We start from the raw sequence: 23,404 nt of genomic DNA on the forward strand, positions 1-23,404 counted from the left end.
AGTGTAACGGGGGATTAGTGTAACGGGGGATTAGTGTAACGAGGGATTAGTGCAACGGGGGATTAGTGCAACGAGGGATTAGTGCAACGGGGGATTAGTGCAACGAGGGTAGTGCAACGAGGGTAGTGTAACGGGGGATTAGTGCAACGGGGGATTAGTGCAACGGGGGATTAGTGCAACGGGGGATTAGTGCAACGGGGGATTAGTGCAACGGGGGATTAGTGTAACGGGGGATTAGTGTAACGGGGGATTAGTGCAACGGGGGATTAGTGTAACGGGGGATTAGTGCAACGGGGGATTAGTGCAACGGGGGATTAGTGCAACGGGGGATTAGTGCAACGGGGGATTAGTGCAACACAGCAAGCACCGAATCCTGTAACGTTCCCTACATTCTTCTGCTCGGCAACATCCAGCTCAGAGCCAGCGCGGCCTTCATTCCATTGGCTCGCTGAGTGGCAATAGGGCTGTTCTGCCCCAATAAGGGGGGATTAGTGCAGCGGGGGATTAGTGCAACGAGGGATTAGTGTAATGGGGGATTAGTGTAACGGGGGATTAGTGTAACGAGGGATTAGTGTAACGAGGGATTAGTGTAACGAGGGATTAGTGTAAGGGGGGATTAGTGCAACGGGGGATTAGTGCAACGAGGGATTAGTGCAACGAGGGATTAGTGCAACGAGGGATTAGTGTAACGAGGGATTAGTGCAACGGGGGATTAGTGCAACGAGGGTAGTGTAACGGGGGATTAGTGCAACGGGGGATTAGTGTAACGAGGGATTAGTGTAACGAGGGATTAGTGTAACGGGGGATTAGTGTAACGAGGGATTAGTGTAACGAGGGATTAGTGTAACGGGGGATTAGTGTAACGAGGGATTAGTGTAACGAGGGATTAGTGTAACGGGGGATTAGTGTAACGGGGGATTAGTGTAACGGGGGATTAGGGCTGTTCTGCCCCCAATAAGGGGGAATTATATCTTAGTTGGGATCAAGTACAGGTACTGTTTTATTATTACAGAGAAAAGGGAATCATTTAACCATTAAATAAACCCAATAGGGCTGTTCTGCCCCAATAAGGGGTAATTATATCTTAGTTGGGATCAAGTACAGGTACTGTTTTATTATTACAGAGAAAAGGGAATCATTTAACCATGAAATAAACCCAATAGGACTGTTCTGCCCCAATAAGGGGTAATTATATCTTAGTTTGGATCAAGTACAGGTACTGTTTTATTATTACAGAGAAAAGGGAATCATTTAACCATGAAATAAACCCAATAGGGCTGTTCTGCCCCCAGTAAGGGGTAATTATATCTTAGTTGGGATCAAGTACAGGTACTGTTTTATTATTACAGAGAAAAGGGAATCATTTAACCATGAAATAAACCCAATAGGGCTGTTCTGCCCCAATAAGGGGTAATTATATCTTAGTTGGGATCAAGTGCAGGTACTGTTTTATTATTACAGAGAAAAGGGAATCATTTAACCATGAAATAAACCCAATAGGGCTGTTCTGCCCCAATAAGGGGTAATTATATCTTAGTTGGGATCAAGTGCAGGTACTGTTTTATTATTACAGAGAAAAGGGAATCATTTAACCATGAAATAAACCCAATAGGACTGTTCTGCCCCAATAAGGGGTAATTATATCTTAGTTTGGATCAAGTACAGGTACTGTTTTATTATTACAGAGAAAAGGGAATCATTTAACCATTAAATAAACCCAATAGGGCTGTTCTGCCCCCAATAAGGGGTAATTATATCTTAGTTTGGATCAAGTACAGGTACTGTTTTATTATTACAGAGAAAAGGGAATCATTTAACCATTAAATAAACCCAATAGGGCTGTTCTAACCTGATTCAAAACTATTGAAATGTAAATAATAAATACGCTTCTTAATCAGGGTCGGACTGGGCCGCCGGGACACCGGGAAAAATCCCGGTGGGCCCCAGCCCTAGTGGGCCCCAGCGGCCCAGTCCGACCTTTGCCGGCGCTCCCCGCTACTGACTGTTCCTCCCCGACGCGTTCAATTTATACGCGCTTGGGGAGGATGTCAGGTGGGGGCCCTGCGGGGGGGGGGTTATGGGACGCGGCTGGGGCACCTGCAGGGCCCCTGGGGCGGGAGCCCCGGTGGGCCCTGCACCCCCCAGTCCGACCCTGTTCTTAATTGTTACATGGGGTGCTGAACCCTGTATTTGCAGTCAGAGTGTCAATAAGAGTAAGGTTTCTTTTTTTTCACTTTCAGATGTTAATGAGCGACGTGTTTGATTTCTGCCTGATTGCCATCCCCATGGTATTTACCCTGAGTATGGGCGGCGTCATCACCGACAGCATCTTAACCCAAGCAGTTCCACCCTCCGACACTGGTCAGTCACTGGGTCTGGATAATGGGGCTGAATATCATGTGACTTGTGATGAGCAATTCTTTTCGGCAGGCATGGATTTGCAGCGAATTTCCGCATTTTGCCATTGGCGAACTGTTTCGCAAAACTTTTGTTAAAATTCGCACAGAAAAATTCACTGCGCGTCAAAAAAATCTACAGCATGTCAAAATGGGCAACAAAAAAAAGATGCGGGCAACAAAAAAACCCCAAAAAACACCCACGACAAAAAAAAAAAGACGCCGGGTGACAAAAAAAATAAATAAAAAAGATGTTGGCAACAAAAAAAAAGATGTGGGCGACCAAAACAAACAAACAAAAAAGGCATGGGCGACAAAAAAGATGCGGGGGGGACAAACAAAAAAAACAGACACAGGCGACAAAAAAGCTGCAGGTGAAAAAAAAAGATGTGGACGACAAAAAAAGATGTGGGCGACAAAAAAAAAGATGCGGTTGATGAAAAAAAAAAAGGCGTGGGCAACAAACAAAAAGACACGGGCAACAAAAAAGATACAGCGACAAAAAAAAAGACACGGGTGACAAAAAAGATGCGGGCGACAAAAAAAAACACATGGGCAACAAAAAGAGATGGGGGCGACAAAAAAAAAAAAATGCAGCCGAAAAAAAAAAAAGACGCCGGGTGACAAAAAAAAAAAAAGATGTGGGCGACAAAAAAATGGGGGCGATAAAAAAAAGACATGGGCGGAGAAAAAGACACGGGTGATAAAAAATTGTGGGCAAAAAAAAAAAGACATTTGCAACAAAAAAGACGCCAGCGACAAAAAAAAAAGATACGGGCGACAAAAAAAAAAGATACGGGCGACAAAAAAAAAAGATACGGGCGACAAAAAAAAAAAATGCGGGACAAATACGTTTTGCAAATTTTTCGCCGTTTCGGGAATTTTATGTTGAAGCGAAACAGGACGGATTTGCTCATTACTAGATGTGACTAAACTGCTACAGAAATAACCACCTTTCTTGTTAAAGGGAGACTGAACCCTGGCATAAAGGCACCCTCGCTGTGCCACTCAGAGCCCCCAGGCACCCATACCCCGGCTTCTGTAGTGCCCCAGGGCAAGAAGTAAATTACCCCTCCCCCCCAGGGCACTCAAGGGCAGAAGGTATATTTGCTGGGGATGTGCCCCTGCTCATTATGGCTGATACAGCCAACCAGTGGCTCGGGGGCCCAACCCCATGAATGTGGCTCCCAGGGGCCCCAAAGCAGCTGCTTAGTGTTTCATTTCTAACTTACTGGCAGGTTTTGGAGGCCTTTGTTAACTGCTATCCTGCAGGCTGCCCGTTCTCATTGGGTAACAGATAGCCAATCACAGCCCTCGTTGGGCACCCCCTAGAAACTTTTCTCATGCTTGCATTGCTCCCCGACTTTTTTATATTTAAATGTTGCTCACAGGTAAAAATGGTTGGGGACCCCTGGTATAGAGAGATCCGGAACTAGATCTAGTGTTGAGTGAGAGAGTGAAGTGATTGGCTGCAGGGAGAAATCCCGCCTCTAATTTGCATACTCAAAACCTTGCGCCTCCAGTGAACAAAAAATAGTCCCGTTCAGTCGCCGAGGGCTTTAAAGTCTCGTGATCTAAAGGGGTTCAGTTTGGTTCAGTTGGACAATTGCAAGAAGTGAAAGGATTCAAATCCCCAACAGATTCCTGGATTGGGGGGATCCTTGGGGCCGAGGGGGGGGGAGTAGAATGTTTGAATCTCTAACAAATTCTCTCTCTGTTTCAGGTGCAATACTGGGTATTTGTGCCTCCGTCCAGCCTTTAACCCGTACCCTTGGGCCCACCATCGGGGGCTATTTATATAAACACTACGGGGTCCCGTCCTTTGGCTGCGTCAATATCGCAATTAACCTGATTTTAGCCATTTACCTTCTAAAGGATCAAGTCAACCGAAGAAAACAGAAATAGCAGCCGAGAATGTGAATGTAACCGCATTGGGCAGAAGTCTGAAAGGAGCATTGGGGGGTTTGTGGGGGGTTTGTGGGGGGGTCTGTTCTTTTTTACTTTTCAACAGAGGTTTGAACATACAATAAAGGTATCACTGTCAATGAAACCTCTTCTGGACTGGTGCTCGGAGGGCAAACAAGACACACAGCCCTTCTGCCCAGGGGTAGTGAGGGGTCAGAATATGTTGAGCCAAGGGGATTGGCTTTGGGATTGCCTTTGGGGTTGCCTTTGGGGTTGCCTTTGGGATTGGCTTTGGGGTTGCCTTTGGGGTTGCCTTTGGGATTGGCTTTGGGGTTGCCTTTGGGGTTGCCTTTGGGATTGGCTTTGGGGTTGCCTTTGGGATTGGCTTTGGGATTGGCTTTGGGGTTGCCTTTGGAGATTGGTTTTGGGGTTGGCTTTGGGGTTGCCTTTGGGGTTGCCTTTGGGATTGGCTTTGGGGTTGCCTTTGGGGATTGGCTTTGGGGTTGCCTTTGGGATTGGCTTTGGGGTTGCCTTTGGGATTGGCTTTGGGGTTGCCTTTGGGGTTGGCTTTGGGGATTGGCTTTGGGGATTGGCTTTGGGGTTGCCTTTGGGGTTGGCTTTGGGGATTGGCTTTGGGGATTGGCTTTGGGGTTGCCTTTGGGGTTGGCTTTGGGGATTGGCTTTGGGGATTGGCTTTGGGGTTGCCTTTGGGGATTGGCTTTGGGGTTGGCTTTGGGGTTGCCTTTGGGATTGGCTTTGGGGCTGCCTTTGGGGTTGCCTTTGGGGTTGCCTTTGGGGTTGGCTTTGGGGTTGCCTTTGGGATTGGCTTTGGGGTTGGCTTTGGGGTTGCCTTTGGGATTGGCTTTGGGGCTGCCTTTGGGGTTGCCTTTGGGGATTGGCTTTGGGGTTGCCTTTGGGGTTGGCTTTGGGGATTGGCTTTGGGGTTGCCTTTGGGGTTGCCTTTGGGATTGGCTTTGGGGTTGCCTTTGGGGATTGGCTTTGGGGTTGCCTTTGGGGTTGCCTTTGGGGTTGCCTTTGGGGTTGCCTTTGGGGTTGGCTTTGGGGTTGCCTTTGGGGATTGGCTTTGGGGTTGCCTTTGGGATTGGCTTTGGGGTTGCCTTTGGGGATTGGCTTTGGGGTTGCCTTTGGGATTGGCTTTGGGGATTGGCTTTGGGGTTGCCTTTGGGGTTGCCTTTGGGATTGGCTTTGGGGTTGCCTTTGGGGATTGGCTTTGGGGTTGCCTTTGGGGTTGCCTTTGGGGATTGGCTTTGGGGTTGCCTTTGGGGTTGCCTTTGGGGATTGGCTTTGGGGTTGCCTTTGGGGTTGCCTTTGGGGATTGGCTTTGGGGTTGCCTTTGGGATTGGCTTTGGGGTTGCCTTTAGGGATGCCTTTTGGCTATATATATATATATATATTATGTGACATGCTGACTGCCTGTACACGTAATTCTGGGGGAATTAGCAATGGCAGGCAGGCAGGCAGGGGATCTGGAGCACAGAGACAGGGGCACCACGTCTTCAGGCAAAACACAGGTTTATTTGGGCCAATTCTTCCCCACATACAGCATAAAGGAACACAGTTCATCAACATACAGTTCAGGGATGTGATTTGTCCCTTCTTCAGGGCTCTCACCTCCCAGGGTTGGTTCCACGCTCTGGAACTCAGGCTTCACATTAAGCCTCGCTGAGCCCTCTCAGCACTCATCCGTCTGGTCCTGACACAGGCAGCCCTCCTGCCCCTCTGGGAGTTCCTGACACAGACAGCCCCCCAGCCCCTCTGGGAGTTCCTGACACAGGCAGCCCCCCAGCCCCTCTGGGAGTTCCTGACACAGGCAGCCCCCCAGCCCCTCTGGGAGTTCCTGACACAGACAGCCCCCCAGCCCCTCTGGGAGTCCCTGACACAGGCAGCCCCCCAGCCCCTCTGGGAGTTCCTGACACAGGCAGCCCCCCAGCCCCTCTGGGAGTTCCTGACACAGACAGCCCCCCAGCCCCTCTGGGAGTCCCTGACACAGGCAGCCCCCCAGCCCCTCTGGGAGTTCCTGACACAGGCAGCCCCCCAGCCCCTCTGGGAGTTCCTGACACAGGCAGCCCCCCAGCCCCTCTGGGAGTTCCTGACACAGGCAGCCCTCCTGCCCCTCTGGGAGTTCCTGACACAGGCAGCCCTCCTGCCCCTCTGGGAGTTCCTGACACAGGCAGCCCCCCAGCCCCTCTGGGAGTTCCTCACACAGACAGGCAGCCCCCCAGCCCCTCTGGGAGTTCCTGACACAGGCAGCCCTCCTGCCCCTCTGGGAGTTCCTGACACAGGCAGCCCCCCAGCCCCTCTGGGAGTTCCTGACACAGGCAGCCCCCCAGCCCCTCTGGGAGTTCCTGACACAGACAGGCAGCCCTCCTGCCCCTCTGGGAGTTCCTGACACAGACAGGCAGCCCTCCTGCCCCTCTGGGAGTTCCTGACACAGACAGGCAGCCCTCCTGCCCCTCTGGGAGTTCCTGACACAGACAGGCAGCCCTCCTGCCCCTCTGGGAGTTCCTGACACAGGCAGCCCTCCTGCCCCTCTGGGAGTTCGTGACACAGACAGGCAGCCCCCCAGCCCCTCTGGGAGTTCCTGACACAGACAGACAGCCCCCCAGCCCCTCTGGGAGTTCCTGACACAGACAGGCAGCCCCCCAGCCCCTCTGGGAGTTCCTGACACAGACAGGCAGCCCCCCAGCCCCTCTGGGAGTTCCTGACACAGACAGGCAGCCCCCCGGCCCCTCTGGGAGTTCCTGACACAGGCAGCCCTCCTGCCCCTCTGGGAGTTCCTGACACAGGCAGCCCCCCAGCCCCTCTGGGAGTTCCTGACACAGACAGGCAGCCCTCCTGCCCCTCTGGGAGTTCCTGACACAGACAGCCCTCCTGCCCCTCTGGGAGTTCCTGACACAGACAGGCAGCCCTCCTGCCCCTCTGGGAGTTCCTCACACAGACAGGCAGCCCCCCAGCCCCTCTGGGAGTTCCTGACACAGACAGGCAGCCCTCCTGCCCCTCTGGGAGTTCCTGACACAGGCAGCCCTCCTGCCCCTCTGGGAGTTCCTGACACAGACAGGCAGCCCCCCAGCCCCTCTGGGAGTTCCTGACACAGACAGACAGCCCCCCAGCCCCTCTGGGAGTTCCTGACACAGACAGGCAGCCCCCCAGCCCCTCTGGGAGTTCCTGACACAGACAGGCAGCCCCCCAGCCCCTCTGGGAGTTCCTGACACAGACAGGCAGCCCTCCTGCCCCTCTGGGAGTTCCTGACACAGACAGCCCTCCTGCCCCTCTGGGAGTTCCTGACACAGACAGACAGCCCTCCTGCCCCTCTGGGAGTTCCTGACACAGACAGCCCCCCAGCCCCTCTGGGAGTTCCTGACACAGACAGGCAGCCCCCCAGCCCCTCTGGGAGTTCCTGACACAGACAGCCCTCCTGCCTCTCTGGGAGTTCCTGACACAGGCAGCCCTCCTGCCCCTCTGGGAGTTCCTGACACAGGCAGCCCTCCTGCCCCTCTGGGAGTTCCTGACACAGACAGCCCCCCAGCCCCTCTGGGAGTTCCTGACACAGGCAGCCCCCCAGCCCCTCTGGGAGTTCCTGACACAGGCAGCCCCCCAGCCCCTCTGGGAGTTCCTGACACAGGCAGCCCCCCAGCCCCTCTGGGAGTTCCTGACACAGGCAGCCCCCAGCCCCTCTGGGAGTTCCTGACACAGGCAGCCCCCCAGCCCCTCTGGGAGTTCCTGACACAGGCAGCCCCCCAGCCCCTCTGGGAGTTCCTCACACAGGCAGCCCCCCCAGCCCCTCTGGGAGTTCCTGACACAGGCAGCCCCCCAGCCCCTCTGGGAGTTCCTGACACAGACAGCCCCCCAGCCCCTCTGGGAGTTCCTGACACAGACAGGCAGCCCCCCCAGCCCCTCTGGGAGTTCCTGACACAGGCAGCCCTCCTGCCCCTCTGGGAGTTCCTGACACAGACAGGCAGCCCTCCTGCCCCTCTGGGAGTTCCTGACACAGGCAGCCCCCCAGCCCCTCTGGGAGTTCCTGACACAGACAGCCCCCAAGCCCCTCTGGGAGTTCCTGACACAGACAGGCAGCCCCCCCAGCCCCTCTGGGAGTTCCTGACACAGGCAGCCCTCCTGCCCCTCTGGGAGTTCCTGACACAGGCAGCCCCCCAGCCCCTCTGGGAGTTCCTGACACAGACAGCCCCCCAGCCCCTCTGGGAGTTCCTGACACAGACAGCCCTCCTGCCCCTCTGGGAGTTCCTGACACAGACAGGCAGCCCTCCTGCCCCTCTGGGAGTTCCTGACACAGACAGCCCCCCAGCCCCTCTGGGAGTTCCTGACACAGGCAGCCCTCCTGCCCCTCTGGGAGTTCCTGACACAGGCAGCCCCCCAGCCCCTCTGGGAGTTCCTGACACAGACAGGCAGCCCTCCTGCCCCTCTGGGAGTTCCTGACACAGACAGGCAGCCCTCCTGCCCCTCTGGGAGTTCCTGACACAGGCAGCCCTCCTGCCCCTCTGGGAGTTCCTGACACAGGCAGCCCCCCAGCCCCTCTGGGAGTTCCTGACACAGACAGACAGCCCTCCTGCCCCTCTGGGAGTTCCTGACACAGGCAGCCCCCCAGCCCCTCTGGGAGTTCCTGACACAGACAGGCAGCCCCCCAGCCCCTCTGGGAGTTCCTGACACAGACAGGCAGCCCCCCAGCCCCTCTGGGAGTTCCTGACACAGACAGACAGCCCTCCTGCCCCTCTGGGAGTTCCTGACACAGGCAGCCCTCCTGCCCCTCTGGGAGTTCCTGACACAGGCAGCCCCCCAGCCCCTCTGGGAGTTCCTGACACAGGCAGCCCTCCTGCCCCTCTGGGAGTTCCTGACACAGACAGCCCCCCAGCCCCTCTGGGAGTTCCTGACACAGGCAGCCCCCCAGCCCCTCTGGGAGTTCCTGACACAGACAGCCCCCCAGCCCCTCTGGGAGTTCCTGACACAGGCAGCCCCCCAGCCCCTCTGGGAGTTCCTGACACAGGCAGCCCCCCCAGCCCCTCTGGGAGTTCCTGACACAGGCAGCCCCCCAGCCCCTCTGGGAGTTCCTGACACAGGCAGCCCCCCAGCCCCTCTGGGAGTTCCTGACACAGACAGGCAGCCCCCCAGCCCCTCTGGGAGTTCCTGACACAGGCAGCCCCCCAGCCCCTCTGGGAGTTCCTCACACAGACAGCCCCCCTGCCCTGTGCCCCGCTCTGAGAGTGACCTTCACTTAGTCAAGGATCAACCTCCAACTCTCTCTCTCAGAAAAACTGACCCCCTGCTGCACCCCCAGGCTCCCCTAAATGCTTCAGGTGTTGTCTAATTGGCTCCAACATTCCCTTATTGGCTCCAACATTCCCTTATTGGCTCCAACATTCCCTTATTGGCTCCAACATTCCCTTATTGGCTCCAACATTCCCTTATTGGCTCCAACATTCCCTTATTGGCTCCAACATTCCCTTATTGGCTCCAACATTCCCTTATTGGCTCCAACATTCCCTTATTGGCTCCAACATTCCCTTATTGGCTCCAACATTCCCTTATTGGCTCCAACATTCCCTTATTGGCTCCAACATTCCCTTATTGGCTCCAACATTCCCTTATTGGCTCCAACATTCCCCTATTGGCTCCAACATTCCCTTATTGGCTCCAACATTCCCTTATTGGCTCCAACATTCCCCTATTGGCTCCAACATTCTCACAGTATAGTGAGGGCATATATATATATATATATATATATATACAGTATATTAAGGGTATATATATACAGTATATTAAGGGTATATATTTATACAGTATATTAAGGGTATATATATACAGTATATTAAGGGTATATATATATATATATACAGTATATTAAGGGTATATATATACAGTATATTAAGGGTATATATATATATACAGTATATTAAGGGTATATATATACAGTATATAAAGGGTATATATATATATACAGTATATTAAGGGTATATATATACAGTATATTAAGGGTATATATTTATACAGTATATTAAGGGTATATATATACAGTATATTAAGGGTATATATATATATATACAGTATATTAAGGGTATATATATACAGTATATTAAGGGTATATATATATATACAGTATATTAAGGGTATATATATACAGTATATTAAGGGTATATATTTATACAGTATATTAAGGGTATATATATACAGTATATTAAGGGTATATATATATATATATACAGTATATTAAGGGTATATATATACAGTATATTAAGGGTATATATATATATACAGTATATTAAGGGTATATATATACAGTATATTAAGGTACAGGATGAAGTGATATCATTTTTCATTTCCATTTATATTTCTCTGGCCAAGAAACCATCTCCCAGTTCCACAAAACCCCTCATTCTGTTCCCTTTCCGCCCATTGGGCGACATTAACTCTCATTCACTCATGTAAAACACATCGGGACACGTGGGAAAAAGTTTATAAAAATGTCACTTTAATAAATTAAATTTTATAACACATATTTATAATTATATAAAATATATTTATACATGAAAGGAGAGCCATAGAAATAAATAGGGATTGGTGGATACGGCTTCCTATAATAAATTATGTGGACCAATCCAGTGTGGCGGAAGGTTCCCACTAATAAATAAATGAAATAGTCCCAGAGCAGTTCGGCCGAGGTTTGGGCTGTTCCAGTCTGGAGATATAAGAGCCTTCCGGCCAACCAAGTGCAAATTGTTCCGTTACTCCTCGTGGTTTCCTTGCCCAGAAGCTGACGCTCTGCTTCTCGCGGGCTTTCTCTCATTTGTTCCATTGGCAGAGTTGCCCAACCTGAGGGAGAGACAGAAGGACTTCATTAGAAACGCCGGCCTGGCACGGAATGGAGCCATTGTGTAACGGAACCCAATGAGGAGAACATATATAGATTGTAAGCTCTACGGGGCAGCGACCTCCATCCTCGTGTGTCTTTGATTCTTAACTTATTGCAACTGTAACTGTATCTTGTATTTATTTGTATTTATTGTTATACTTTGTATTTATCTTATTAACCCCCTGTTTGTATTAATGTATTCTACTGTACAGCGCTGCGTACATAAGTAGCACTTTATAAATAAAATTATACCTACATACATACATACATACATACACTGGTGATAAGTAATGGGGCAGGTTAGGGATAGGGTTAGGGTTAGGGTTAGGGATAGGGTTAGGGATAGGGTTAGGGATAGGGATAGGGTTAGGGATAGGGTTAGGGTTAGGGTTAGGGATAGGGATAGGGTTAGGGATAGGGTTAGGGATAGGGATAGGGATAGGGATAGGGTTAGGGATAGGGTTAGGGTTAGGGTTAGGGTTAGGGTTAGGGTTAGGGTTAGGGTTAGGGTTAGGGTTAGGGATAGGGTTAGGGATAGGGTTAGGGTTAGGGATAGGGTTAGGGTTAGGGGTTGGGATAGGTTAGGGTTAGGGATAGGGATAGGGTTAGGGGATAGGGATAGGGGGAATAAGGGTTAGGGTTAGGGTTAGGGATAGGGTTAGGGTTAGGATAGGATAGGGTTAGGGATAGGGATAGGGATATGGGTTAGGTTAGGGTTAGGGTTAGGGTTAGGGATAGGGTTAGGGATAGGGTTAGGGATAGGGTTAGGGATAGGTTAGGGTTAGGGTTAGGTTAGGGTTAGGGATAGGGTTAGGGTTAGGGTTAGGGTTAGGATAGGTTTAGGGTTAGGGTTAGGGATAGGGCTAGGGCTAGGCTAGGGTTAGGGTTAGGGATAGGGATAGGGTTAGGGATAGGATAGGTTAGGGATAGGGTTAGGTTAGGGTTAGGGTTAGGGATAGGGTTAGGATAGGGTTAGGGATAGGGATAGGTTAGGGATAGGGTTAGGGTTAGGGTTAGGGTTAGGGATAGGGTTAGGGTTAGGGATAGGGATAGGGTTAGGGATAGGGTTAGGGTTAGGGATAGGGATAGGGTTAGGGTTAGGGTTGGTTAGGGATAGGGATAGGGATAGGGTTAGGGTTAGGATAGGGATAGGGTTAGGGATAGGGTTAGGGATAGGGATAGGGTTAGGGATAGGGTTAGGGTTAGGGTTAGGGATAGGGTAGGGATAGGGATAGGGTTAGGGTTAGGGTTAGGGTTAGGGATAGGGTTAGGGTTAGGGATAGGGATAGGGTTAGGGTTAGGGATAGGGTTAGGGATAGGGTTAGGGTTAGGGTTAGGGATAGGGTTAGGGATAGGGATAGGGTTAGGGTTAGGGTTAGGGATAGGGTTAGGGATAGGGTTAGGGTTAGGGATAGGGTTAGGGATAGGATTGGGTTAGGGATAGGGTTAGGGATAGGGTTTAGGGTTAGGGATAGGGATAGGGTTAGGGATAGGGATAGGGTTAGGGTTAGGGATAGGGTTAGGGATAGGGTTAGGGATAGGGTTAGGGATAGGGTTAGGGATAGGGATAGGATAGGGTTAGGATAGGGATAGGGATAGGGTTAGGGATAGGGTTAGGGATAGGGTTAGGGATAGGGATAGGGATAGGGTTAGCGGATAGGGATAGGATAGGGGGTTAGGGGGATAGGGTAGGGTAGGGATAGGGTTAGGGTTAGGGTTAGGGTTAGGGTAGGGTTAGGGTTAGGGATGTTAGGGATAGGGTTAGGGTTAGGGATAGGGTTAGGGAGGGTTAGGGATAGGGTTAGGGATAGGGATAGGGTTAGGGATAGGGTTAGGGATAGGGGTTAGGGATAGGCGGTTAGGGATAGGTAGGATAGGGTTAGGGATAGGGGATAGGGTTAGGGATAGGGATAGGGTAGGTTAGGGATAGGGTTAGGGATAGGATAGGGGATATAGGGTTAGGGATAGGGTTAGGGATAGAGGTTAGGGATAGGGATAGGGTTAGGGATAGGGATAGGGTTAGGGATAGGGATAGGGTTAGGGTTAGGGTTAGGGAAACAGGTTAGGGTTAGGGATAGGGTTAGGGATAGGGTTAGGGATAGGGTTAGGGGTTAGGGTTAGGGATAGGGTTAGGGTTAGGGAACAGGTTAGGGTTAGGGATAGGGTTAGGGATAGGGTTAGGTTAGGGGAAACAGGTTAGGGTTAGGGATAGGGTTAGGGATAGGGTTAGGGTTAGGGAAAACAGGTTAGGGTTAGGGATAGGGTTAGGGATAGGGTTAGGGTTAGGGAAACAGGTTAGGGTTAGGGATAGGGTTAGGGTTAGGGTTAGGGAAACAGGTTAGGGTTAGGGATAGGGTTAGGGATAGGGTTAGGGAAGGGTTAGGGTTAGGGTTAGGGATAGGGTTAGGGTTAGGGGGACAGGTTAGGGTTAGGGATAGGTAGGTTAGGGAAAGGTTAGGGTTAGGGGGTAGATAGGTTGGGATAGGGTTAGGGTTAGGGTTAGGGATAGGGTTAGGGTTAGGGAAACAGGTTAGGGTTAGGGTTAGGGATAGGGATAGGGTTAGGGAAACAGGTTAGGGTTAGGGATAGGTTAGGGATAGGGTTAGGGATAGGGTTAGGGTTAGGATTAGGGTTAGGGTTAGGGTTAGGGATAGGGATAGGGTTAGGGTTAGGGAAACAGGTTAGGGTTAGGGATAGGGTTAGGGATAGGGTTAGGGATAGGGTTAGGGTTAGGATTAGGGTTAGGGTTAGGGTTAGGGATAGGGATAGGGTTAGGGATAGGGTTAGGGATAGGGTTAGGGATAGGGTTAGGGTTAGGGATAGGGTTAGGGATAGGGTTAGGGATAGGGTTAGGGTTAGGGTTAGGGTTAGGGATAGGGTTAGGGATAGGGATAGGGTTAGGGATAGGGTTAGGGATAGGGATAGAGATAGGGTTAGGGATAGGGATAGGGATAGGGATAGGGTTAGGGATAGGGTTAGGGATAGGGATAGGGTTAGGGATAGGGTTAGGGTTAGGGTTAGGGATAGGGTTGGGGTTAGGGTTAGGGATAGGGTTAGGGTTAGGGTTAGGGATAGGGTTAGGGTTAGGGTTAGGGATAGGGTTAGGGTTAGGGATAGGGTTAGGGATAGGGATAGGGTTAGGGATAGGGTTAGGGATAGGGTTAGGGATAGGGATAGGGTTAGGGATAGGGATAGGGTTAGGGTTAGGGATAGGGTTAGGGTTAGGGACAGGGTTAGGGATAGGGTTAGGGATAGGGATAGGGTTAGGGTTAGGGACAGGGTTAGGGTTAGGGAAACAGGTTAGGGTTAGGGCTTGGGGGGTTAGGGATAGCGTTGGGGCTGATTTTCGGGGCCCCGTAGGGCCACTTTGCACAGCAGCGCAGAGCCATATTATTTAGAATGAAAGCTCTGATGCCTTTATATAAATGAGGCCCAATGTAGGAGCTGCCATACGGCCCCAGTAGCGCCAGTCTGTGCAGCAGAAATACAATTTATTTAGAATAAAATCTCCAGTTTCCAGACGTAGGATAATGTCGGGGGGGGGGGGGCGTTAAATCACCTACAGCTCGGGCGAAAGGTGCCTGGAAATTCCCTCACTTTGCTGCACTGCTGTAAATCAGTTTAATCAGGCGAAACCGCAGAGGGGGAACTTCCCTGGGCGCCAGTATATAAAGGGTAAGTGTGCCCTCACCTTACACACATGGTGCCAGTATATAAAGGGTAAGTGTGCCCGTACCTGGCTCACACCCTATACTGGCACCGTGTGTGTGAGGCAGGTGAGGGCACACTTACCCTTTATATACTGGCACCGTGTGTGAGGCAGGTGAGGGCACACTTACCCTTTATATACTGGCACCGTGTGTGTGAGGTGAGGGCACACTTACCCTTTATATAATGGCACCGTGTATAAGTGTGCCCTCACCTGCCTCACACACACAGTGCCAGTATATAAAGGGTAAGTGTGCCCTCACCTCACACACACGCTGCCGGTATATAAAGGGTAAGTGTGCCCTCACCTTACACACACGCTGCCGGTATATAAAGGGTAAGTGTGCCCTCACCTTACACACACGCTGCCGGTATATAAAGGGTAAGTGTGCCCTCACCTTACACACACGCTGCCGGTATATAAAGGGTAAGTGTGCCCTCACCTTACACACACGCTGCCGGTATATAAAGGGTAAGTGTGCCCTCACCTTACACACACGGTGCCAGTATATAAAGGGTAAGTGTGCCCTCACCTTACACACACGGTGCCAGTATATAAAGGGTAAGTGTGCCCTCACCTTACACACATGGTGCCAGTATATAAAGGGTAAGTGTGCCCTCACCTTACACACATGGTGCCACCCTGCTGTGGGTGCCCTGCTGGGACCTGAAGCTCCGCACAGCCGCCTTGTTCTGGAACTCTATCAGAGCCAATGTAATGGCTGCGTTCCACGCGCTCTGGTCGGGGCAGCGGAAATCGATCTCTTTGTTGTCGGTGGTGACGATGGTGAAGTAAATGTACTTGTCGGTCCGTTCCACACAGTCCAGTTTCTTGATGCTCTGGAACTTGAGTTCTTTGCAGCGAGACCGTTTCTGCCCGTCCTGGAACAGACTGAGACTTTCCTTGGTCAGAACACACAGCTTCTTCCTCCAGAACTGAAGCAGATTGTCGCTGCGCTTCTCCAGCTCCCCCTCCATGATCACCTCCTGCCCCGGCTGCATCTTCATTCTGGGTTCTGCTTGGGGTTCTAGGTGCCCTGTGGGTATAGTTCTAGATGCCGCTAGCGGGATGTTGGGGCTGAAGCCTCTCCTGCCGTGTGACTGGGCACAATGGGAAGATAAGTTAGAATTTATTTCCCATCCGGCCGCTCCCTCCCCACTCCCTCCGGCTCAGGAATGCGGTGACTCACCGAGAGCCACTCCCACTCACACTCACCGGCTTCATTCACTCACAGCCGGGGCCCCTCCCAGCAGCACCTTCACCCCTTCTGCTGATTCATTCAACTACTGCAGGGGCCCCTCCCATTCAGCCATATCTGCTCCTGTGTCAGGCCGGGGCCCCTATAGCCTACATGTACCTGTGTCAGGCCGGGGCCCTATAGCCTACATGTACCTGTGTCAGGCCGGGGCCCCTATAGCCTACATGTACCTGTGTCAGGCCGGGGCCCCTATAGCCTACATGTACCTGTGTCAGGCTGGGGCCCCTATAGCCTACATGTACCTGTGTCAGGCCGGGGCCCCTATAGCCTACATGTACCTGTGTCAGGCCGGGGCCCCTATAGCCTACATGTACCTGTGTCAGGCCGGGGCCCCTATAGCCTACATGTACCTGTGTCAGGCCGGGGCCCCTATAGCATACATGTACCTGTGTCAGGCCGGGGCCCCTATAGCCTACATGTACCTGTGCAGGCCGGGCCCCTATAGCATACATGTACCTGTGTCAGGCCGGGCCCCTAAGCATACATGTACTGTGCCTATAGCCTACATGTACCTGTGTCAGGCCGGGGCCCCTATAGCCTACATGTACCTGTGTCAGGCCGGGGCCCCTATAGCCTACATGTACCTGTGTCAGGCCGGGGCCCCTATAGCCTACATGTACCTGTGTCAGGCCGGGGCCCCTATAGCCTACATGTACCTGTGTCAGGCCGGGGCCCCTATAGCATACATGTACCTGTGTCAGGCCGGGGCCCCTATAGAATACATGTACCTGTGTCAGGCTGGGGCCCCTATAGAATACATGTACCTGTGTCAGGCCGGGGCCCCTATAGCCTACATGTACCTGTGTCAGGCCGGGGCCCCTATAGCCTACATGTACCCGTGCAAGGCCGGGGCCCCTATAGCATACATATACCCGTGCAAGGCTGGGGCCCCTATAGCCTACATGTACCTGTGTCAGGCCGGGGCCCCTATAGCCTACATGTACCTGTGTCAGGCCGGGGCCCCTATAGCCTACATGTACCTGTGTCAGGCCGGGGCCCCTATAGCCTACATGTACCTGTGTCAGGCCGGGGCCCCTATAGCCTACATGTACCTGTGTCAGGCCGGGGCCCCTATAGCCTACATGTACCTGTGCCAGGCCGGGGCCCCTATAGCCTACATGTACCTGTGTCAGGCCGGGGCCCCTATAGCATACATGTACCTGTGTCAGGCCGGGGCCCCTATAGCCTACATATACCCGTGCAAGGCCGGGGCCCCTATAGCATACATATACCCGTGCAAGGCCGGGGCCCCTATAGCATACATGTACCTGTGTCAGGCCGGGGCCCCTATAGCCTACATGTACCTGTGCCAGGCCGGGGCCCCTATAGCCTACATGTACCTGTGTCAGGCCGGGGCCCCTATAGCATACATGTACCTGTGTCAGGCCGGGGCCCCTATAGCCTACATATACCCGTGCAAGGCCGGGGCCCCTATAGCATACATATACCCGTGCAAGGCCGGGGCCCCTATAGCATACATATACCCGTGCAAGGCCGGGGCCCCTATAGCATACATATACCCGTGCAAGGCCGGGGCCCCTATAGCATACATATACCCGTGCAAGGCCGGGGCCCCTATAGCATACATATACCCGTGCAAGGCCGGGGCCCCTATAGCATACATATACCCGTGCAAGGCCGGGCCCCTATAGCATACATATACCCGTGCAAGGCTGGGGCCCCTATAGCCTACATATACCCGTGCAAGGCCGGGGCCCCTATAGAATACATATATATATAGCAGTGTTTGGCTTTTCATGAGATTATAACAGACCAAGTGAAAGTGGTATTTGGGCAGGGAATTCTTTAAACACATAACAACCCCCCCCCCCCCAATACAGACACTCCCCAAACTGGAAACCACCATGAGCCCAGTACAAACCGGAGGAGAGGAAACCAAATACCTGAAATGACTCAAAGAAGCGCCACAGAGTCGCTGGGTGCAACAGCCGCTCCAGAACCCTTGGAACCCCCATATGTTCCTTACCCACAATCCCTTTTGTGCAATGAGTGGCCTGAGGCACCCAGCACCCCATTATTGCTTCTTCTGCCCCTGGATAGGGTAATACATGCGCCCACTTATTCAGACAGGTTACTGGGGGGTCCCCTTCAGGGTTATAGAATGGCGTATTCTTAGCAGCTTTTCAGTTGGTCTTCATTTTTTTATATTGATAGTTTTTGAATTATTTGCCTCCCTCTTCTCTTTCCAGCTTTAGATGGGGGTCACTGCCACTTTTATAACTAATCTTTTTAGGCCCTCCTCTATTCAGATTCCTATCTGCCTGGTTGCTAGGTGAAATTGGGCCCTAGCAATGAGATAGCTGACACAATTCAATCCTGGGGATCTGCTGAACAGAAAGCAATAAATTCGAAAATTGCAAATAAAAAATGAAGACCAATTGCAAATTGTGTCAGAATATCACTCTCTACACCATACTGAAATTAATATAAAGCTGAACACCCCCTTTAATATCCCAGCTCACCCTGTAATTACACGGCACCCAGAGCTTCTCTGACAGCCAGGGATTGTGGGTAATATCCCAAATTACCCCAACCTTACCCCTAGCCCTATCCCCTAGCCCTAACCCCTATCCCCTAGCCCTAACCCCTATACCCTAGCCCCTATCCCCTAACCCCTATACCCTAGCCCCTATCCCCTAAACCCCTATCCCCTAGCCCTAACCCCTATACCCTAGCCCCTATCCCCTAACCCCTATACCCTAGCCCCTATCCCCTAACCCCTAGCCCCTATCCCCTAACCCCTATCCCCTATCCCCTAACCCCTATCCCCTAGCCCTAACCCCTATCCCCTAACCCTATCCCCTAGCCCTAACCCTATCCCCTAGCCCTATCCCCTAACCCTAACCCTATCCCCTAGCCCTAACCCCTATCCCCTAGCCCTAACCCCTATCCCTAGCCCTAACCCCTATCCCCTAGCCCTATCCCCTAACCCCTAACCCTATCCCCTAGCCCTAACCCCTATCCCCTATCCCTAGCCCTATCCCCTATCCCTATCCCTAGCCCTATCCCCTAACCCCTATCCCCTAACCCCTATCCCCTATCCCCTAACCCTATCCCCTAGCCCTAACCCCTATCCCCTAGCCCTATCCCCTAGCAACGTGCCCTCTCTGGGGGGGGGGGGGTCAGTATCAGACTGAAGGGACAGTGAGGCATTTGGCCTGAGTGTGTGCCCAACACAATGCTGCCTATTGAGAGTGACGGGCAGGGTTTGGGCAGGGGTGGGGCAGGGGGCGGGGCAGGCTGTGCATGTAGGGACATGTCCCCCACAGGAATTTGCTTCCTTCTCCCGCCCTTCTCTAATCAGTATTTCTGCCTGTGGCCAATTCCTGCCGTGTCCCAGTTCTCACGGGGCCCCATTCTCACTGCCGTGGGGGTCACAGATTCCCACATACCCTGGGGTACAGGGGGTACAGGGGGTACAGGGGGTACAGGGGGCTCGGCTTCCTCAGTAGCCACCGGCAGGGTGCAGGGACCCAGTGGGGCCTTTATATTAACCAATCAGCTTCCGGCAATAACTAGAAACCAAGAGCCATTGGGCTTCATTCTGGCTCTCACTGTATCAGGGCCCCTCTGGTTCCTTATGGGCCCCCTCTGGGTTAGGGCCACATTATACCAATGGCCCCTCTGATTGGTTCCTTATGGGCCCCTCTGGGTTAGGGCCACATTATACCAATGGCCCCTCTGATTGGTTCCTTATGGGCCCCCTCTGTGTTAGGGCTACCCTCACTGTGTTAGGGCCACATTATATCAATGGCCCCTCTGATTGGTTCCTTATGGGCCCCTCTGAGGGTCGCTGGCAGCTGATTGGGTTTCAATAGATAAATAACTGGAAAATAACAACTGATCTGCCCCACAGCAGAGTCTCAGCCAATCTCCTTATTATTAATGGGGCCCAGATTATAAGAGATTATCGGAGGGGTCGGCCCCCAGCATTTCCCACTTTAGCCGCTTCCTCAGCTCAGAGTTTGCTCGGTGCCATAAAGGGAATGTGTACCCTGTGGCCTTTCCCCTGCAGCCCAGTGAGTCCGGAACATTCCCTTCCTACAGTGTCTGATGGGTTAATGATTGACCGGCGGGATGTGAATGGGGTAATGGGAGTGGCCTGTGACTCACGGGGCAATTGGACTCTGGGAGCTCGTGGGGCCAACGCCCTTTCCTCAACATTGTACTTCTGCCTCCAATGTTCTGCCAGTGGGAAGCCCCTAATGCCCCTCCTGCCCCTTTACCCTAGGGTGCCTTAGGGGGGTCCAACAGAACATGGGGGCATCACAGGAGCAGAAAGGGGGTTCATGTTGGGGCCCAGTTGGCAGATACACAGGGTCGTAGGCAGAATAGTAATGTTTCCGGTACAGGAAGGGGCAAAATTGACAGTTTTGGAGACAAAAAATGTTTTTTCTCTAAGATGAATTGGAAATGGCTGGAGAGGGGGCAGTTGGGCAGTTGGGCAGTTGGGCAGTTCCCCGGCCGTTACATTAACGAGAGATTAGTATTCAGCCAATGATTGGGGGGCGGCGAGTTATAATGGGGGGCAGTTTGTACAGCGAGGGGCAGGGTTTGCTATACGTACACTAACTGCATGGACTTGTCCCTCACTCACTGATGGGGTAACATTGGGGGGTTCCAGTTTCACCCCAACCGGATCTGACCTTTAACCTTCCATGGAGAAGATTCCCCCACACAAAGTTATTGTGGGCCCCTTGCCCCGCGCAGCACTGGGACTCAGACCCTTTACCCAACTACAAACCCATGTGTAGGGTGCCATTCCGGGGTGCTTGTGTGCCATTCCAGGATGCTTGGGTGCCATTCCGGGGTGCTTGGGCAGGGTGCCATTGCGGGGTGCTTGTGTGCCATTTTGGGGTGCTTGGGCAGGGTGCCATTCTGGGGCGCTTGTGTGCCATTTTGGGGTGCTTGGGCAGGGTGCCATTCCAGGGCGCTTGGGTGCCATTCCGGGGTGCTTGGCTGCCATTCCAGGGTGCTTGGGTGCCATTTTGGGGTGCTTGGGCAGGGTGCCATTCCGGGGCGCTTAGGCAGGGTGCCATTCCTGGGCGCTTGGGTGCCATTCTGGGGTGCTGGGGCAGGGTGCCATTTCAGGGTGCTTGGGTGCCATTCTGGGGTGCTTGCACAGTGCCACAATACACAGGGGCCCCGGTACAGTAATGACGCAGTGTTATTGCTACAAACAGGCGGTTTCCTGCGGATGTTTATGTTTATACTCGATACAGACCCAGCGCTCGGTGTTTCTGGAACGTTCCGTGTGGGGGAGAGAGAAACGTGTGTCCCAGAGTTTCCTAATTGCCCCCAGTCCCCCCCATAAGGGCCCCCCCGGCACCTTGGGGCTGATATATATATATATTATATCTATTTATTGGATCTGTTTGCCAATGGATCCCGGGGCCCAAATCTGCAATAACCATTTGTGTAACGAGACACTGAGGGGCCAATTCACAAACGTGTCGGTAATTACACAATCCCCCGAGTGTCAGTTCCACAGACGAGACCCTGTTGCCGTGGCGCCGGCGTATGTTTCACATGGCGCGGTAACTACTGGCGCTAACGTGAGGATGGTGTTCGCGCCCAAAATGGACTTTTTGCCCCAAATATTTTTGTTATGGTGGAGACATTTTTGCGTAAATCTCGTGGGTGTGTCCAATTCTCAGGAAGGTTCTACATGTGACACAAAATAGCCACGCCCAATTGTAAATTTCATTTTTTTGAAAAATGAAGGAAAACTGGTCTGTGAATAAATTGGTGCAAATACGTCATTTTGTGAATTCCCGTGTGTGTGTGACATCATCTGTGACTTGGGGGGAGGGGCTAAAGAGATAAGTGTGCGCGGCCGGGGGTAATGGCCACACCTCCCAGTGCAGCCTCCATGGCAACTGCAACTGGGCTTTATGTTCTTATTAGAGATCCCATATAACTGTGCCCTATTACCTACAGCACCCAGCACTGTCAGGGCACCCAGTACCCAGCACTGTCAGGGCACCCAGCACTGTCAGGGCACCCAGCACCCAGCACTGTCAGGGCACCCAGTACTATCAGGGCACCCAGCACTGTCAGGGCACCCAGCACTGTCAGGGCACCCAGCACTGTCAGGGCACCCAGCACTGTCAGGGCACCCAGCACTATCAGGGCACCCAGTACTATCAGGGCACCCAGTACCCAGCACTATCAGGGCACCCAGCACTGTCAGGGCACCCAGTACCCAGCACTATCAGGGCACCCAGCACTGTCAGGGCACCCAGTACCCAGCACTGTCAGGGCACCCAGTACCCAGCACTATCAGGGCACCCAGCACTGTCAGGGCACCCAGCACTGTCAGGGCACCCAGTACCCAGCACTGTCAGGGCACCCAGTACCCAGCACTGTCAGGGCACCCAGCACCCAGCACTGTCAGGGCACCCAGCACTGTCAGGGCACCCAGCACTATCAGGGCTGGCACCCAGCACTGTCAGGGCACCCAGCACTATCAGGGCACCCAGCACTATCAGGGCACCCAGCACTGTCAGGGAGCCCAGCACCCAGCACTGTCAGGGCACCCAGCACTATCAGGGCACCCGGCACTGTCAGGGCACCCGGCACTATCAGGGCATCCAGGACCCAGCGCTGTCAGGGAGCCCAGCACCATCAGGGAGCCCAGCACCCAGCACCGTCAGGGAGCCCAGCACCCAGCACTGTCAGGGAGCCCAGCACCATCAGGGAGCCCAGCACCCAGCACCGTCAGGGAGCCCAGCACCCAGCACTGTCAGGGAGCCCAGCACCATCAGGGAGCCCAGCACCCAGCACCATCAGGGAGCCCAGCACCCAGCACCCAGCACTGTCAGGGAGCCCGGCACCTCCCCCGGCCGGTTCTAGAGCAGGGAGACAGGAGAATGTTCTGGAAAGGAATGAGGAAGGGAAGGTTGGAATGTGTAACCCATTCACTCCCACAGCCATGGGTGAGGGCTGCGAGAGTGCTGGGTGAGGGCTGCGAGAGTGCTGGGTGAGGGCTGGGAGAGTGCTGGGTGAGGGCTGGGAGAGTGCTGTGAGAGTGCTGGGTGAGGGCTGCGAGAGTGCTGGGTGAGGGCTGGGAGAGTGCTGGGTGAGGGCTGGGAGAGTGCTGGGTGAGGGCTGTGAGAGTGCTGGGTGAAGGCTGGGAGAGTGCTGGGAGAGTGCTGGGTGAGGGCTGGGAGAGTGCTGGGTGAGGGCTGGGTGAGGGCTGGGAGAGTGTTGGGTGAGGGCTGGGAGAGTGCTGT

The 23,404-nt window shown here is 53.0% G+C and overlaps 3 protein-coding genes across 3 annotated transcripts in view; 1 reads left to right on the plus strand and 2 right to left on the minus strand.

The window, feature by feature from the left end:
- The window catches only part of slc22a18 (solute carrier family 22 member 18), a 45,208-nt gene extending 40,762 nt beyond the window's left edge, over positions 1 to 4,446 (plus strand). Inside the window, exons 9-10 of the mRNA XM_031900302.1 lie at positions 2,241 to 2,361; positions 4,120 to 4,446. Coding sequence (XP_031756162.1) covers positions 2,241 to 2,361; positions 4,120 to 4,301 — 303 coding nt within the window. The 3' untranslated portion in view covers positions 4,302 to 4,446. The remainder of the gene's footprint in view (positions 1 to 2,240; positions 2,362 to 4,119) is intronic.
- LOC116410357 (basic salivary proline-rich protein 2-like) lies at positions 4,394 to 11,266 on the minus strand. Its single transcript, XM_031900646.1, has 2 exons — positions 11,261 to 11,266; positions 4,394 to 5,653 (listed from the first exon to the last, which is right to left on the minus strand). Exons 1-2 carry the CDS (start codon positions 11,264 to 11,266, stop codon positions 4,394 to 4,396), a joined length of 1,266 nt encoding a protein of 421 aa, XP_031756506.1.
- Positions 10,779 to 16,041, minus strand: LOC116410220 (pleckstrin homology like domain family A member 2). Its single transcript, XM_031900303.1, has 2 exons — positions 15,513 to 16,041; positions 10,779 to 11,141 (listed from the first exon to the last, which is right to left on the minus strand). The coding sequence occupies exon 1, from the start codon at positions 15,895 to 15,897 to the stop codon at positions 15,514 to 15,516; it is 384 nt and encodes a 127-aa protein (XP_031756163.1). The 5' UTR covers positions 15,898 to 16,041; the 3' UTR covers positions 10,779 to 11,141; position 15,513.
- Between the last annotated feature and the right edge of the window lie 7,363 nt (positions 16,042 to 23,404).

Source organism: Xenopus tropicalis, chromosome 4 (assembly GCF_000004195.4).
Source record: "Xenopus tropicalis strain Nigerian chromosome 4, UCB_Xtro_10.0, whole genome shotgun sequence".
Lineage (NCBI taxonomy): Eukaryota > Metazoa > Chordata > Amphibia > Anura > Pipidae > Xenopus > Xenopus tropicalis.